Source organism: Hemitrygon akajei, chromosome 6 (genome assembly GCF_048418815.1).
Source record: "Hemitrygon akajei chromosome 6, sHemAka1.3, whole genome shotgun sequence".
Lineage (NCBI taxonomy): Eukaryota > Metazoa > Chordata > Chondrichthyes > Myliobatiformes > Dasyatidae > Hemitrygon > Hemitrygon akajei.
In genome coordinates, this window is record NC_133129.1 from 42,194,394 (window position 1) to 42,211,467 (window position 17,074).

General features: G+C 42.6%; 1 protein-coding gene across 2 annotated transcripts in view; it reads left to right on the forward strand.

Annotated features, from left to right (window-relative positions):
- The window catches only part of ap3b1a (adaptor related protein complex 3 subunit beta 1a), a 242,790-nt gene that overhangs the window by 201,805 nt on the left and 23,911 nt on the right, over window positions 1-17,074 (forward strand). For both annotated transcript variants that reach the window (XM_073048231.1, XM_073048232.1), the window contains exon 25: window positions 11,041-11,138. In XM_073048231.1, the coding sequence (XP_072904332.1) occupies window positions 11,041-11,138 (98 nt within the window). The remainder of the gene's footprint in view (window positions 1-11,040; window positions 11,139-17,074) is intronic.

The window sequence follows — 17,074 nt, forward strand, 5'->3', positions numbered from 1 at the left end:
TTTCATTATTGTCTTCATTTGGAAGTTCGAGGTTCCTAGTTCTTCTGTGAATGATTCTGATTTGGCAGTTTTTACTCATTTAAAGGAAACATCCAGCATTGACTGCTTGCTTTCTTGTAGCTTGGTATCATAAATCTCTCCATTGTATGACAAGCCTGACTGATTTGGCAGAGCTTGTGGCGACCCATTTTCTGCGCAGGCGAACCGGCTCACAAATAGCCCACGCGCGGGGAGAGACTTTGATAATGCACCTCTGACGTTATTTCCGCCTGGAGAGGGCGGGAACTAGGGATTAAAAGCCAGCGCCGCGAAGTTTGAATAAACTACCGGTAGTCTTGAAACGACTTACCAACTGCATGTCATTGTTCCTAGCTCCATATGTAGTACATCACTACATTGGTGACCCCGACGGTCCAAACGGGATTTGGACCAAAGATGACCGACTCTTCATCTGTTCACGCAGTTTCGCTAAAACTGCCGACTTTCTGGACGCTGCGACCACGCGTGTGGTTTAGCCAAGCAGAAGCCCAGTTCCAGATTCGGCAGATATCCTCTGATTCCATGCGTTACTACCACGTGGTGAGCGCCCTTGATCAGGAGACGGCCGCCCAGGTTGCGGATTTCATACAGTCGCCCCCGGAAGAAGACAAATATGAAGCATTCAAAGCGCTGCTCATTGGGACCTTTGGCCTCTCACGGCGTGAGCGGGGTGCCCGCCTGCTTCACCTGGACGGTTTGGGAGACAGGCCGCCGTCAGCATTAATGAACGAGATGCTGGCCCTGGCTGACGGACACAAGCCCTCCCTCATGTTCGAGCAAGCGTTCCTAGAGCAACTGCCCAAGGACATACATCTGCTGCTGGCTGACGCAGATTTCAGCGACCCCCGGAAGGTGGCGGCCCGGGCAGACGTGTTGTGGAAAGCCAAGAGGGAGAGCGTGGCGTCCGTCGGTCAGATTACCAAGCCACGCTTCCTACAGCGTCCCAGACCAGGCCCAGCAGGGGGGCGCACACAACACAGAGGCAGGAGTGAGGAGGCCAGTGAACAGTGGTGTTTCTACCACCAGCGGTGGGGCACAAAAGCCCGCCGTTGTCGCCCACCCTGCAAGGGCCAGGGCCAGCTGCCGCTAATGACTATGGCGGCTGGCCACCAGGACAGCCTCTTGTACGTCTGGGACAAACAGTCGGGACGCCGTTTCTTGGTCGACACCGGAGTGAAAATCAGCATCTTGCCCCCTACGGGGTATGACACCCGCAACAGGAATCCAGGACCCACCCTGAGGGCCGCGAATGGCAGCACGATACGGACCTACGGCACCCACACAGTGCAGCTGCAGTTCGGCGCCAGCCGGTTCACGTGGGACTTCACACTGGCCACGGTGGCCCAACCACTCCTGGGGGCGGACTTCTTGCGAGCTCACTTGCTGGTCGACTTGCAAGGGAAAAGACTGGTACATGCCGAGACTTTCCAGACGTTCTCCCTGGGTGAAGCCAAGTTGCCAGCCCCACACCTGGACTCCATCACGCTGTCGGACAACGAATTCACCAGAATCCTGGCGGACTTTCCATCGATTCTGGCACCGCAGTTCACGGCAGCCATGCCCAGACACGGGGTTCAGCACCACATCCCGACCCAGGGACAACCCCTCCACGCCCGCGCACGAAGGCTCCCCCCGGAAAAGCTCCGCCTGGCGAAGGAGGAGTTCAAGAGGATGGAGGAATTGGGGATCGTACGGAGGTCCGACAGCCCATAGGCCTCCCCCCTGCACATGGTGCCCAAAGCAGCCGGGGGCTGGAGACCATGCGGCGACTACCGCAGACTGAACGAGGCTACAACTCCAGACCGCTACCCCGTGCCACACATACAGGACTTTGCAGCAAACCTGCATGGGGCAAGAATCTTTTCCAAAGTAGACCTCGTCCGGGGATACCATCAAATCCCGGTGCACCCTGAAGACATCCCCAAAACGGCACTCATCACCCCGTTTGGCCTGTTCAAGTTCCTCTGAATGCCGTTCGGCCTGAAGAATGCCACACAGACGTTCCAGCGGCTAATGGATGCGGTGGGAAGCGACCTGGAATTTGCGTTCATCTATTTGGACGACATCCTTGTAGCCAGCAGTTGTCGTTGGGAGCATCTGTCCCACCTCCGGCAGCTCTACTCCCGCCTGAGTGATTTCGGACTCACGATCAACCCGGCCACATGCCAGTTCGGTCTCGATACCATCGACTTCCTGGGCCACAGGATTACCAAAGACGGGGCAACACCTCTGCCCGCCAAGGTAGATGCGATCCGCCACTTTGCCCAGCCCAACACGGTCAAAGGCCTGCAGGAGTTCATTGGTATGGTGAACTTCTACCACCGTTTCCTCCCCTCAACAGCCCGTATCATGCGCCCTTTGTATACCCTGATGTCGGGTAAAGGCAAAGACATTACTTGGGACGAGGAGGCCGCGACCACTTTCGTTAAAGCCAAGGAAGCCTTGGCAGATGCCGCGATGCTGGTGCACCCCAGAACGGACGTTCCGACCGCACTCACGGTGGACGCATCCGACACAGCATTCGGTGGGGTGCTGGAGCAGCTCAACGAGGGGCGCTGGCAACCCCTGGCGTTCTTCAGCAAGCACCTACGACCACCCGAACTCAAATACAGTGCTTTCAATCGGGAGCTGTTGGCACTGTATCTGGCGATCCGGCATTTCAGGTACTTCTTAGAAGGCAGGCCGTTCGCTGCGTTCATGGACCACAAACCATTGACCTTCTCATTCATGAAGGTATCCGATCCCTGGTCAGCAGCGACATCTGTCCTACATCTCCGAGTACACGATGGACATCCAGCATTTCTCAGGAAAGGACAATGTCGTGGCGGACGCACTCTCCAGACTAGCTGTCCAGGCCCTGTCCCTGGGGGTGGACTATGCAGCACTGGCGGAGGCACAGCAGGCAGATGACGAGATGCCCAGCTACAGGACTGCAGTCTTGGGTTTGCAGCTGCAGGACTTTCTCGTAGGCCCAGGTGAGAGGACCCTCCTGTGCGACATGGCTACCAGCCAACCTCGCCCCATCATCCTGGCAGCCTGGCGGCGGCGAGTTTTCGACTCCATACACGGTTTGGCGCACCCATCTATCAGGACAACTGTCCGGCTGGTCTCCAGCAAGTTCGCGTGGCACGGACTTCGCAAGCAGGTCAGTGAATGGGCCAGAACGTGCGCGCAGTGTCAAACAGCCAAGATGCAGCGGCACACTAAAGCCCCGCCACAGCAGTTCAAACCCACCCGCCGGAGGTTCAACCACATTCATGTAGATATCGTGGGCCCCCTACCAGTGTCCCGAGGAGCGCGGTACCTCCTAACTATGGTAGACCGGTTCACAAGGTGGCCAGAGGCGGTCCCGCTCGCCGACACATCTGCCAATTCCTGCGCCTGAGCACTGATTGCAACCTGGGAATCTCGCTTTGGTGTACCGGCCCACATTACCTCCGACAGAGGCTCCCAGTTCACCTCCAGCCAATGATCGGCTGTGGCCAGCCTGTTGGGAATGCAGCTACACCACACTACTGCCTACCACCCACAGTCGAACGGACTGGTGGAACACTTCCATCGTCACTTGAAGTTAGCTCTCATGGCCCGCCTGAGAGGACTTAACTGGGTGGACGAGTTTCCCTGGGTCCTGCTTGGAATTCGCACAGCGCCCAAAGAGGATCTGCACACCTCGTCAGCCGAGTTGGTGTACGGCGCACCCCTGGTCATCCCGGGAGAGTTCGTACCAGCCCCAAGGGGGCAAGAGGAAGAACCTGCAGCAGTCCTGGACAGACTACGTGAAAGGCTCGGCAACCTGGCCCCCGTACCAACTTCACAGCACGGATGGACCCTGACCCATGTACCCAAAGACCTGCAGAACTGTAAGTTTGTGTTTGTACAAAGGGGCGGACACCGGGCACCGCTACAGCGGCCATGCGAGGGGTCATTCAAGGTGATCAACAGCAACAGGTCCACGTACGTTCTGGACATTGGGGGGAGAGAGGAGGTTTTCACAGTGAACCGAGTCAAACCAGCCCATGTGGACTTGGCGCAGCTGGTCGAGGTTCAGGCACCGCGGCGCAGAGGCAGACCTCCCAAACAGAGACTGATCCAGACTGTGGACATTGGGGGGTGTATTGCCGGTTCTGGGGGTGGGGGTTATGTGGCAACCCACTTTCTGTGCAGGCGAACCGGCTCACAAATAGCCAGCGCACAGGGGGAGACTTTGGTAATGCACCTCTGACATCATTTCCGCCGGGAGAGGGCGGGAACTAGGGATTAAAAGCCAGTGCCGCGAAGTTTGAATAAACTAGTCTCGAAACGACTTACCGACTGCGTGCCGTTGTTTCTAGCTCTGTATGTAGTACATTGCTACAGCTTATTTACTAGATGATCACAACACCTAATAATGTAGCCTCATCAATACACCTGAAAACCCTTTATGAATGCTTTTGTTTCATTTTCAGCAGCAGGTTGTTATGGTAATTCTCATTGAAAACTTTGTGAAGCCCTGCCAGGTTCTTGTTAGTGAGAGGCTCGAGTCACTGTACAGCATCGTCTTCATTTTCCTCAAATTCCAACTGTCATACCAAAATCACTGACTCTTTCTGAATGGTTCTTGGTTTGAAGCCAACTAATTCAAACACTGCTATGAGGAACACCATGTTCTATGTGCTGTTTGTAAAGCTTCCTCATAAGCAGCACCTGTGAAGTCAACAACATCCATTTTGTGAAATTTCTTCCAGAACTCTTTCCTTTACCTGAATGAGAGTCAGGAAGTCTTTCAGACTTTAAAGAAGTCTGCATAATCGATGTTACTTGCAGTGGCAGGAACACAGTTTTGATATTTGCACAAGGGGCCTCATTGTTTGGTATATCTAAAATAAGGAGACTCCTTATGGCCCAGTTGGGTTTTGCACATTTTCACCTTGCACACAATGTAGTCCATAAATCACCTGCTGAAGCTCTGTTAACTACAGCCTATGGTACAATTTCCTGGTGACAGAGAGGTGGTTTTACTTAATTCTTCATTGCCCATGCCTTATAATGGTACATGAGCGGAGTTTCAGCTTAATGTTGCCTTTTACATTGCCACCCAATAAAAGAGTTAAGTGGTCTTTCAATGCCTCAAGTCCAAAACCACTTTTATTTACAACAGGCCCTTCCAGCCCAACAAGCTGCATTGGCCAGCAAACCACCAATTTAACCTTAGCCTAATCACAAGACAATTTTTACAATGACTGATTAACCTATTAACTGGTGCATTTTGGAATGTGGTAGGAGACTTACAGGAAGGATGTACAAACTTCTGCCAGAATTGAACTCCAAACTCTGATGCCCCGAGCTGTGATAGTGCACACTAACCGCTATGCTACAGTGATGCCATATTCTCTCATTTGCAAAGGTATATATTCTTGAATGCATCTCATTTGCACTACAGACCCAATTCACCTGCATTAAAAACTTGAAGGGCGTCATAACCGTTGTTCCTGAAGATCTGCTAAGTGAACAAGGATGCCTCAACATTCCTTATGGTTGATATTCCTGGAACATTTAAAAATTTGGAGAATTGAATGGAGTGCTGAACCTGACAGATTCTAAGTGATTCTCATTTTGGACATGTCCTTTATAGAATTTCCAACATTGCACTTGAAAAATGTATAAAGCAGAATTTAAATAGCGTAAGCAATGGATCAGAACTGTATTCACACTCTATTGACTGTGTGACAGAACAAGGGAAATATGCAACATCATCAATCTAAATAGCAGGAGTCTAATTTTTAGTTTTAGTGTTGAGCATATTTATAGTGGATTAAACCCATGAATCAGCCAATCCAGAGTTGAGCATCAATTTTTAACAATCAGAAATTGGTGACATAATGGGAACCAGAGCTGGATATGAATTAAAGTAGACTTAAACCTTAATCATTTCTGCAGAAGTATGTTCATAGAATCATACAGTTTGAATCTATCTTGGATCTGCCTATTTGTCCCCTGGCCAATGTAATTTCTGGTCCTCATTTTCTCATGATCATTAATTCACGAATTAATAAACAGAAAAAAAAATGGTAATCACTCTTGACATCCATTAAGTGGAAAGAATTCTTAATTTTGTTTGTAATTTGAGCTTGCTTATAGGAATCTTAAATCTGTTTCCAATTCCCAGGTTTACTACATTTTTATTAGTAGTAGTAGCCTGGAGTCTTATTCGGTCAGTTCCAAGATTCAGTAATTTTAGTGGCTGATTATGTTATGTTTCATTTATTGGCCATTTGGAACCACTTTTTAGATACATGTAGATCACTTAGTAAACGCTTAGTCAATAAAGTAATTCCTCAGTTTATGAATCTATGTTTAAGAATTTGTTTTATACTGTCACTGATTTTTTTGGGTATGTTTCTTTGATTTTTGCAGCTTTTTTTTAATATAATAAATCGTACAGCACTTTAGGTGAGAAGAAAATACCATCCTGAAATGCCACAATGCATTTTGTTCAATCATTTCAATTTACAAAATTTGCTTATCAAAACATTTTCCCGTGATGAATATCCTTTTCATAAATCACAGACTGCGTCTAATTAACCATTGGTCCACATTTACTTTTGATGGAGAGTTGCAATATCATGGGCAAGTTTTCATTCAGTCAGCCAAATGACTCAAATCTTGCGTATGCTTTCACTGTGCATTACTGTCTAAATATTTAAAGCAGCACAAATAAAAACTGGGATTTGATGGGGGAAAAAATTGAGTCGAATGTTATGCTTATATGGGATGAGATTTCAGATTGGAGTTTTTTTGTTGGAAGGATACCACTTTGGGGATGTGGGTGAGACCAGATATGAATAAAAGAATACATTGTACTGGTGCAGTAATAAAAATCATTGCACTGCAGTTTGAAAATTATAGCTATCACATAAAATCAAGTGTTCATCTCATTTAGTGGGAGTGCAATAACACTGCTGCATGCTTCAGAGAACTAATTAGAACAAATATTTTGTAGTATATATACTAACCCATCAAGCGATAAATTTACTCTGCATTATGAGGCATGCATACATTTTTCAACTTCTGTAACAACCCTGTTTTGATTAGCCATGTTAACAGCTTGAACTCCCAAATTTTGAATGTTAGGCAAAATTGTGTTTCAGTTCTTTCATATTGTGGATATTAATTTTGCAATTGCTCAAATTGTGCTTGTTGAAATTCTGATCCTTTAATTTTAAATTAATACAATCAGCAACATATTATCAACGATATATTCTACTGGCAGTGACACAAGCATTTTAAAATTTACTATTTTGTTGAGACATTGGCATCTGATTTGTTCTGCACTAATTTTGTAAACTTGCAACTAGCAAATATGTGCATTGTGTTCTTAAGTGCTATAGCACAGGTTTGTGTGTGTGTTTTGAAATCAGACTGGGACTTAAAGTCTTGTTGCATTTTTTATTTTTGTAAGTTTCATGTAAATCAGTGTTCTTTGACAAGTATGGATAATGATTTTAAGAATGAATAAACATTTAAGTTTCTGAAGTGTTGCTTAGTAATTGTTTATTCCTTATTCGTCACATAAATTCCAAATCAATGATGGAGTATGCTAATCTTTAGTTGGGCCTGAATGCTGTCACCTCTTACAAAGTGAAATCAAGCGACATAGGTGACAATAGGGTTTCAGTGCATTCTCTGCTTGCTTTAACTGGTAGAACATGGAGGAACCATCATGAACTCCCACAGCCACTCCCCCCCAATTGACCCTGTGATTTCAGTCTCTGAGGGTGACCCACGGAAAGCATCCGGCCCAGAGGGAGTACCTGGCCAAGTACTAAAGACCTGTGCTGATCATCTGGCTGGAGTGTTCACAGACCTTTAACCACTCATTCAGCACTCTGAGGTATCTACCTGCTTCAAGCAGGCTTCAATGATACCGGTGCCTAAGAAGAACGTGGTAACCTGCCTCAACGACTATTGTCCAGTAGCACTTAAATCCACAGTGATGGAGTGTTTTGAGAGGTTGGTGATGAAACATATCAACTCCTGCTTGGTAACCGACTTGGGTCTGCTCCATTTTGCCTACTGGCACAACAAATCCACAGCAGATGTCATCTCATTGGCTCTTAACTCAGTCCTGGAATAGGTGGACAGCAAAAATGCATACATCAGGATGCTCTTCATCAACGACATCTTGGCATTCAATACTATCATCCCCTCAAAACCAATCAATAAGTTTCTGGACTTTGACCTTGATACCTCTTTGTGCAATTGGGTCCTCTATATCCTCACTTGCAGGCCCCAGTTAGTTCAGATTGGCAACGGCATCTCTTCCACGATCTCCATCAGCACAGATGCACCAAAAGGCTGTATGTTTAGCCCCCTGCTCAACTTGTTTTGTAGTTAATGACTGTGTGGCTAAGCATAGCTCCAACACCATATTTAAGTTTGCTGTCAATGCCACTGTTTTTGGCCAATTGAAAAGCGGTAATGCATTAGCATCTAGGAGGGAGAATGAAAATCTGGCTGAGTGGTGTGACGGCTTAAACCTCTCACTCAATGTCAGCACGACCAAGGAGCTGATTATTGACTTCAGGGGGAGGAAACCAGAGGTCGATGAACTGTTCATTATCGGGGGACCAAAGGTAGAGAAGGTCAGCAATTTTAAATTCCTCAGTGTTATCATTTCAGAGGATCTGTCCTGGGCCCAACATGCAAGTGCAATCACGAAGGAAGTATGGCAGCGCATCTACTTCCTTAGAAGTTTGCAAAGATTCAGCATGACATCTAAAACATTGACACATTTCTATCGATGTGTAGTAGAGAGTATGTTGACTGCCTGTACCACACACTGGTGCAGAAGCACAATGCCTTTGAATGGCAAATCCCACAAAAAGTAGTGGGGATATGGCCCTGCTCGTCACAGATAAAGCCCTCCCCTCTATTGAGCACATCTATATGGAGAGTTGACACAGGAAAGCATCATCCATTATCAGTGGACCTCATCTCCCAGGACATACTTTCTTCTCATCGCTGCCATCAGGAAGGTGGTACAGGTGCCTCAGGACTCTCACCACCAGGTTCAGGAACAGTTATTACCCCTCAACCATCGGGCTCTTGAACCAGAGAGGATAACTTCACTCAACTTCACTGAACTGTTGCCACAACCAATGGACTTACTTTCAAGGTTTCTTCATTTTGTGCTCTTGATATTTATTGTTTATTTATTTATTATTATTATTTCTTTTTTCCTATATTTACACAGTTTGTTGACTTTTGCACACTAGTTGTCTGCCCTGTTGGTTGCAGTCTTTAATTGATTTTATTATGGTTATTGGATTTATTGAGTATGCCCACAAGAAAACATTTCTCAGTGTAGTGTGTGGTGACGTACATGTACTTTGATAATAAATGTACATTGAACTTTGAACTTTTGAACTTTGAGTTAAGGTGCTTATAAATGGCTTTGCCACAGACATCAAAAAGAGGTCTTTATTAAAATGTTTTAAACTGTCAGCTGAATGATCAAGCAGAGCTGTGATTAAAATGTGATTCTGTTCAAAATGCACAAGAACTGCCATCTCGAAATTGAATTCAATATGAGTAGGTTTCAATGTGTGTGTTTTTGATGTAACATAACTACAAAAATAAATTCTAAGCTGAATACTGTTATAGATATGAATACAAAACGTAATGGGTTTTAATCGAAAAGCAGCGATATGTGACACCTCTTGTATTTTTCTATTGATTTTGAACTTGGAGTGCACTTGTATGGTTAGGAATGTTGAAATAAAAGTTCATTTTATTTTAAAGTATCTCTGAATACCACTGCTCATCATGCTTGCCTTCTGGTCCCTCTGAAGAAGTATTGAATCTTCCAGCAAATTCGATTGATCTTTTAGCAGTGTAATCACAATTACTCACCTCCTTAATTGGCCTGCCTGAAATCAGAAAATGGAAACTGATCGGCTGTGTGTTCCGATCAATAGCTTTAGAGCAATACTAGCAGGGGCAGGGGAGATGGAGGTTATAGTGAGATCAATTGGCCTGAGGTGTCAATCATTGTGCATGGTTTTGCATGCCAAACATTTTGCCTGACTGCAGTGGATCTCTAGATTTCTGTGCAACAAGAAGAGCCAGGAAGAAATTGTGCCTTTCCCTGAAATTCTGTGATTTATATCCCAATGCTTTTGTTTGGTAATAAACTGAAACTGTTAATCCAGTGTGAACCTATTTTTGTATTTATTAGAGATAGATTAGCGGAAAAAACCCCAGTTTGCAATAGCTACCTGTAACTGGTGCTTTAAAAATTATCCTTGGAAAGATTATCTTGTATAGCAATAGGTTCATTCAATGCAAGACTCTACCCTACAGGCAAGAATAGTTTCAGCATTAAAACCTGACCTCTCTGACTTAGTTGGTTAAGAAGGGAGAGTTCTGTCCCTTTGCAGAGTAACTTTTGAGCCCAAATAGGGATATTGCTTAAGGATAAGGTTGAGCTCAATGTTAATTTTTTTTGCTCCAACTTTGTCTATGTACTGACATTTTACAGAGTCTTGTAAAATGCACCTTGTCAATGAATTTATCTCAGCAACATAATGATACAGTACAGGTAGTAGAGCAGCTGCTTCATGATTTCAGTGACTCTGTTCATGTTGCCTGTGATTACCTCGGCTTTCTCTACCATCACATTCTCCCAAAGGATGTGTGTGTGGGTTAATTAGCCACTGTAAATTGCCTCTGGTGTCCAGGTGGATCTGGGGGGGTAAGTTGATAGGAATGTGGGGAGACTAAAATGACATGGGTGTCAGATTAACGAACATGGGTGCTGGATGGTTGGCACGGGCCTGAAGTGTCAAAAGGCCTGTTTGACCCTGTGATGAATGATGCCTTTGCATTTGCACAAAACCCTCAAATAAACGTGCATTCCTGGTCATTCAGCTGAAAAATAGAAATAGTCCCCAAATTAATGTGTCAGTAGAACTTGGATGTTCACTTTGATCACATTTGATTCATGTCTTTAATATTTTACAGCGCAAACGATGATCAGTTCAGTGTGAGCATCCAGCCTCCAGTAGGTGAGCTGCTCTTGCCAGTCGCAATATCGGAAAAGGATTTCCTAAAAGAACAAGGTAAGGAGAGAGCCCTGTACTTTGCACAATTCTGCTCTTGTTCATCTCCAATTACCCCTTAATAGGTAGTTTCAGGTGCAGTCACAGCAATGGACCCAGGATTCACAGATAAGTTGGACTAGTTAGGGTGGCAAGTTTATTTCCCTGAAAGACATTTGTGACCCCCAGTATGTTTTTAGATCAATCAGAATACTTCAGGGATTACCACAAATGCAGAATGATGCCTTTATAATAATGATTACTTAGTGTTTTCTTCTGTTTTAAATTCTGGATCTATTTAATTACTTCAGTTTATATTCCACACTTGTGTTTGTATCTCTGGATCGATTCACCAGGCTTTCAGGTGTATTTAGTGGTTTAATCTACAGGTGCTGTTCCCAAAAGGATATAGAGGGAAAGACAGAAATATTTAATGAATACTTTGTCTGTCTTCACCAGAGAAGAGCATGCTTACAGTGTGGTGGACAAGATGGAAGTAGTTGCATTATTAGATAGGATGAAAGTAAAAAAAAAATAAGTGAATGTCAGCTTGAGATTGTTAATGACAAAGCATGATTCAATCACTTGATTGGATTTTCGTCATGTTAACTATATTCTGCCTTTGATTTCTCCACTCCTACCCTTCTCTACAACTTTAAACATATACTTTCTAGCTTTCATAAAAGTTCACCAACCTGAAATGCTAACTCCTTCTCTGTCTGCATAGATGCTGACTGTCCTGCTGAGTACATCCAGCATTTTCTGATATTACTAAAAATTTTTAAAATGGACTTCTTGTGTCATTCTTTGTGAGGGTGGTTCCATGATTTGTCTTCAATCTTACTGTATGCTATCTGACCAGCAGACTATATTTATTTTTAATTTATAGTAATATGGTGCAAAAGTCAGGCACTGATTCTAATTAACAAACACTTAGTTATAAGCCTAAGGTGGTAGTTTGTTTTCAGTTCTAGGTGTTCTCTGTTGAAGTAGAATGTCAATTATTAGTAAAGATGCTGTTCAAATTTACTAAAATAGAATGAAATCAGTAGTAATGCATTTGTTTAGCAGTGAGAATGAAGAAGCTATTATTATTCTCCTTAGAGTAGATAGAGCTGTTTTAAAATCATAAATGAAATTGTTTTGAGTGCCAAAAGGTTCAGTAACTATAGCATATAGGTTTATGGTGATTGGCAAAAGAGCAAGAGGCAATGTGAGTAAGAGTTTTTTAGCAATAGGTTGAAATCATATATACACTGCCTTAAAAAAAATTGTCAGAGTAGGTTTAATAGTAACAGGAAAAAGAAAATTGTATATATATTTAAACTGAACAAGTTTACAGTAAACTAGTTCTCCCAGAGAGAAATTTGCTATGTCATTTTTTGATTCAGTAGTTTTTGATTTCTGTAGATGGCATCTGGTGGGCAGAATAATTGCAACATATTCTATTTTTAAATTGCTTTTTCTTTCATTTGCAATTTGTTATCAAAATGTTTCTCAAAGATAAATGCCCAGCCAATGACATTGCTAGTACTTTTCCCCCAAGTTCCCCAAGTAGATGGGATCTTGGCATTTCTACTTACACTAGAACTCCAGAGTACAATATTCTGTATCTGCTAGGGATAGCCAGCCAGCCAGGCAGCATCTGTAGAGAAGAGTTATCAATTAAGGTCAAAGGTCTTCATCAGAAATGGAATAATGAAGTAACGAGCATGGTTTAAGTTACAGAGGTGTCTAGGGAGGGGTTAGGAAGGTGGAAAGAACAAGGATTACGTATAATAGATATTTTCAAATGACAATCACCTTTGAATGTCAGATAGCATACAATTCTATACCTTGTAATTGCAATCGTGGCATGCTTGTGCTTATATTAATAGGCAGGACAAATGTCTTTCTTTTCAAAACTTGAAAAAAAATACTGTGAATAACAGCGGTAATGCAATGTGCAGATAAATTCTGTGTCTTGGGTTTGGATTCACTGGAAAGGCTGTGTAAAGCATTTACAATTACTGAAGGAACATATAAGCAACAGCTGGATAATATGAGGTGAAGGAGTTTGGAGCAGGTACATTTTCTTAAATGGTGATTTAGCCAGTGGAATGAGACTATAATGAAGAGTCTGTAGTGAGTGTTGCTTCTTTACAATTATATAATAGTTTGTCATACTTTTTAGAAAAGGGCAAGTTTATAGTTGAGGAAAGGTAAGATTAAGATAAATAACATTTTGAAGCATTCTGAAGTTTGCCTCATTGTGTATTTACAAGGAGTAGAGGAAAATCCTGAATTAGCTACTGATTTCTCCCATTACTTTTTCCTATGGCTGAAGGAAGGGTTGATATGTGTATAATAAAAAGAAGTGGGGAACTATCCTAATATATCCTAATGCAACACACACAAAATGCTACAGGAACTCAGCAAGTCAGGCAGCATCTATGGAGAGGACTGTTTATTCCCTTCCATAGATGCTACCTGACTTGCTGAGTTTCTCCGCCATTTTGTATGTGTTGCTCAAGATTTCCAGCATCTAGGGAATCTCTTGCATTTTGGATCTAATTGCCTTTTCTCATCATGAAGCCAAAATATCTACAATTTTCTGATGTTAATTATTTATTTTCTCCAAAACACTCTTTAGTCCAGTTTATTGAATATTTGATAAATAGAATTTGTTTGTCAAGAATTTAGGTTTTCGTGGCTGCGAAAATTATTTCATTTCTGAAGGACAATAGTTTGTTGAGTCTATTATTGTAAATCATTAACTCTCTAACACCAGAACTTGTCTTTTGGTTTTCATGGCCTTTTTACATGAGTTTATTCTAGTTCCTTGTGATCCAATTGATGAGTTGACGAGAATGGTTCATAGAAGTTTTGCATGGCTCACATGGGTGAGTCGGCCTGACAGATAATATTTCAGAAGGTGGCTTTCCTAACTGAGAGAGATCCATTCATCCATCTGATGGTGGAGGCTTGGTATGTTATCCCTAGAGACTAGCTTGACTAGTTTCAACAAAGAAGTAGTATTACCTGTCATCACTAAATTATCTGCATTCTGATCTCTCTTGAGAATAAAATTGAATGAATGTTTACTAGAAGATCAAATGGAAAGGAAAACAGCATTTATTTGGCTGCTTTGAATTCAGATGTTAAGTCTGTGTATTTTTCCCACCAGTCGATAACTTGTTGAAAGTGTATAGAAAGTGTATTCTTCTTTTTCATACAGAAACCCTACTATTCTGCTGCTGTTAAATAAATTGCATCTGTATTTTGGACATGGAATTCATTTCTCTTACAAATACAAAAAAGGTGGGGGAAGGGAGAGAAAGACCCAGCAATGTGTTCAGAAATGTCTTTATTTCCTCATATTAATTTGCAAATGATGAACATTTTCCACCATTTAGGTAGTGTTTTCACCTCCATCCATTTGTTAAGCAGCACCGGTAATATGAAATTAATGATACCCATTAGAAAAGTGATCTATAATATCAAAAGACAATCGTACTAACATCACCTTTCTTGTTCTTTTGCTGGCAAAAGCTTGTCTTTGTGCTTCCCCGTTCTGCAATAACAGGTGAGTGCACGCCCGGGTGCAAAGTCTGCTCTGAGCTACTACCCGTTACTTTTTTTAATGTTTACAAATGTAGGAAAACCCTTACCTGCTGAAGATTTGTTATCTCTGTGTACTTTTTTTTTCGTGCGCTGAGATTTTTGGTTACATTTTGTTTGCTTTTGTTGTAAGTGAGCCACTTTTCTGATTAGTCAAACAGAACCATCAGTTCACAGAAGTGCTCACAGGGAATTACAGTGAACCTCGACGGAGTTGTTGCCAAAATTCCTTTGTCTTTCACTATTCTCCTTCTATGGTTGTTGATTCCTTCTGTGAGTAAATGTGGCAGCTATGTGCTATGTTTAATCGACCAGAAAGGTTACTCTGAATAAGGTTTTTCATAAGTTATGTTTTTATGCAATATTTCTAATGCAGTGAGTTCCACTGAGCAGGAGTCAATCTCTCTGTGAAGACTATGTTGGGATTTCAAATATCAAGCCACACGACTGATAAATTGATCTTTTGCTGCTTATGGGGATTATTTTAGCAATTGTTTCATTCATTGTATTAGCCCTGATCCAATTTGTATGCAATCTAATTATAGAACACTGCCAGCATTCAGCAGATAAAGATATGTACTAAATAATACCACAGTACAAAGGGTTACCATGTACTCCAATAAATAGTAGGTCGAAGCAGGATATTCCAGTTTACTATTCTCATTCCCTTTCATTACACAACTAGACATCCTGAACCAACGATAACATTTATTGGCAAATTAGTTATGTTTATCAAGCTTTAACTGCATTACACTTGTGGCTTCAGTGGATTTTCTCCATTTATTTCAGTTAAATGAAGAAAGTTGTAACACAGGGGAAAAAATTGTAATCTACAGCAGTTTAAATTAGCTGGCATTTGAATTAAGTGGACTATTGCACAATTACATATTGTATGCCTTTTATGGAAAATTAAAAAATCTGAGCATTTCCTCTCATTCAATTCTAATGGAAGGAATAATTATGCAATATGCAATCTTTAATTTTAAGTCATTTTTACTTCTCACCCACTTCTCAGCATTTCATTCTATTCTCCCAGCTTCACTGTCTCCACTTCACCATGTTTGGTTTTTCTTGTACTTGGCTCAACTAAACCTTCACTTCCTCTGCAATAGATGGGGGCCATTCCTACCTTTGTTCCTTGCCCTCACTCCTCATGCTATTGTAGAGTATTTATCTTCCACCCTATAGTCTGTACATTCAACACATCATCCTTTCTGCGATATCATTTGTGTCACCTGTGTCCCGACATTCCCAACCAAGAATTCCTTAGAAATTGTTGCTCCACGAGACACTGGTTCACTCTTCCTTCCCGCCATCTATTCCTCTTCCCATGATTCCTCTCTGTGTATGCATGCCATGCTGCTCTTTTACTTCCTCAACCATTCTTCATACCGTTCCAAACAGTCCTGTCTGGTAAAGCAAAATTCTAATTGTAGTTGAATTTACTGGCCAAGGTGTGATCTCTGCACCAGGGAGATAAATGCATCTGGAGTCATTTTGTTTGGCATCTGTTTGGTCGCAAACTTCTTGAAATTTAATTATCGGAGCCGAACTCATCCTGACCTCTGCCTCATTCGCTTTTCCAATGAAGTTCAACAGAAGCTCAAGGATAAGCACCTCATCTTTCATTTTAGTATTTTACAGCCTTCCAGACTAAAGTTCGGATTCTGGATTATAACCACCCGAGTTCATTTTGAGGACAGCAGCAGCTGATAAGTATTCTATTGTCATTTTACAGTTCCTCTAACCTATCCATGTTCCGCTTACTTTTCCTATTACAGGTCTATCTTGCCCTGTGCACACACCTGCCTATCACAAACTGTGTTCTTATTCTCTCCTGCTTCCTTTTCCTGGCAAGATCCTTCCCATCATTTGTAACTTGTGGTCATTTAGAGTTTTTATGGTTCCTTCCCCCCTTCCTTCTCAGTCCTGAAGAAGAGTCTCTGCCCAAAACGTTCATTTCCATAGACCTGCTGAGTTCCTCCAGCATTTTGTGTGTGTTGCTTTACTGTTTTGCACAACTGCAGATGCATCTTGACTTGCTAAATATTTCCAGAATTTTCTGTTCTTACTTCAGATTCTTCTTCACCTGGTGTACTTAATTTTTAAAATATCTATCCAAATCCTGTCAAAACTGCCTCTCTCTCAAATATTTCAATGGAGCAGTTCCTTGTCTTTTAAAGAACAATTTAGGCAAACGATTAAGCAGAATTTCAAAACTGCCTTTCCACTCAAATATTGGAAGTAGTGGTGGGCTAGTCATTTCTGAGAAGCACTGTTCCTCTCATAGGCACTTAAGACTATCATATGAAGCAGAACTCAGTTCTGATCAGGATTAGTGCTAAGAAGTTGTCAGT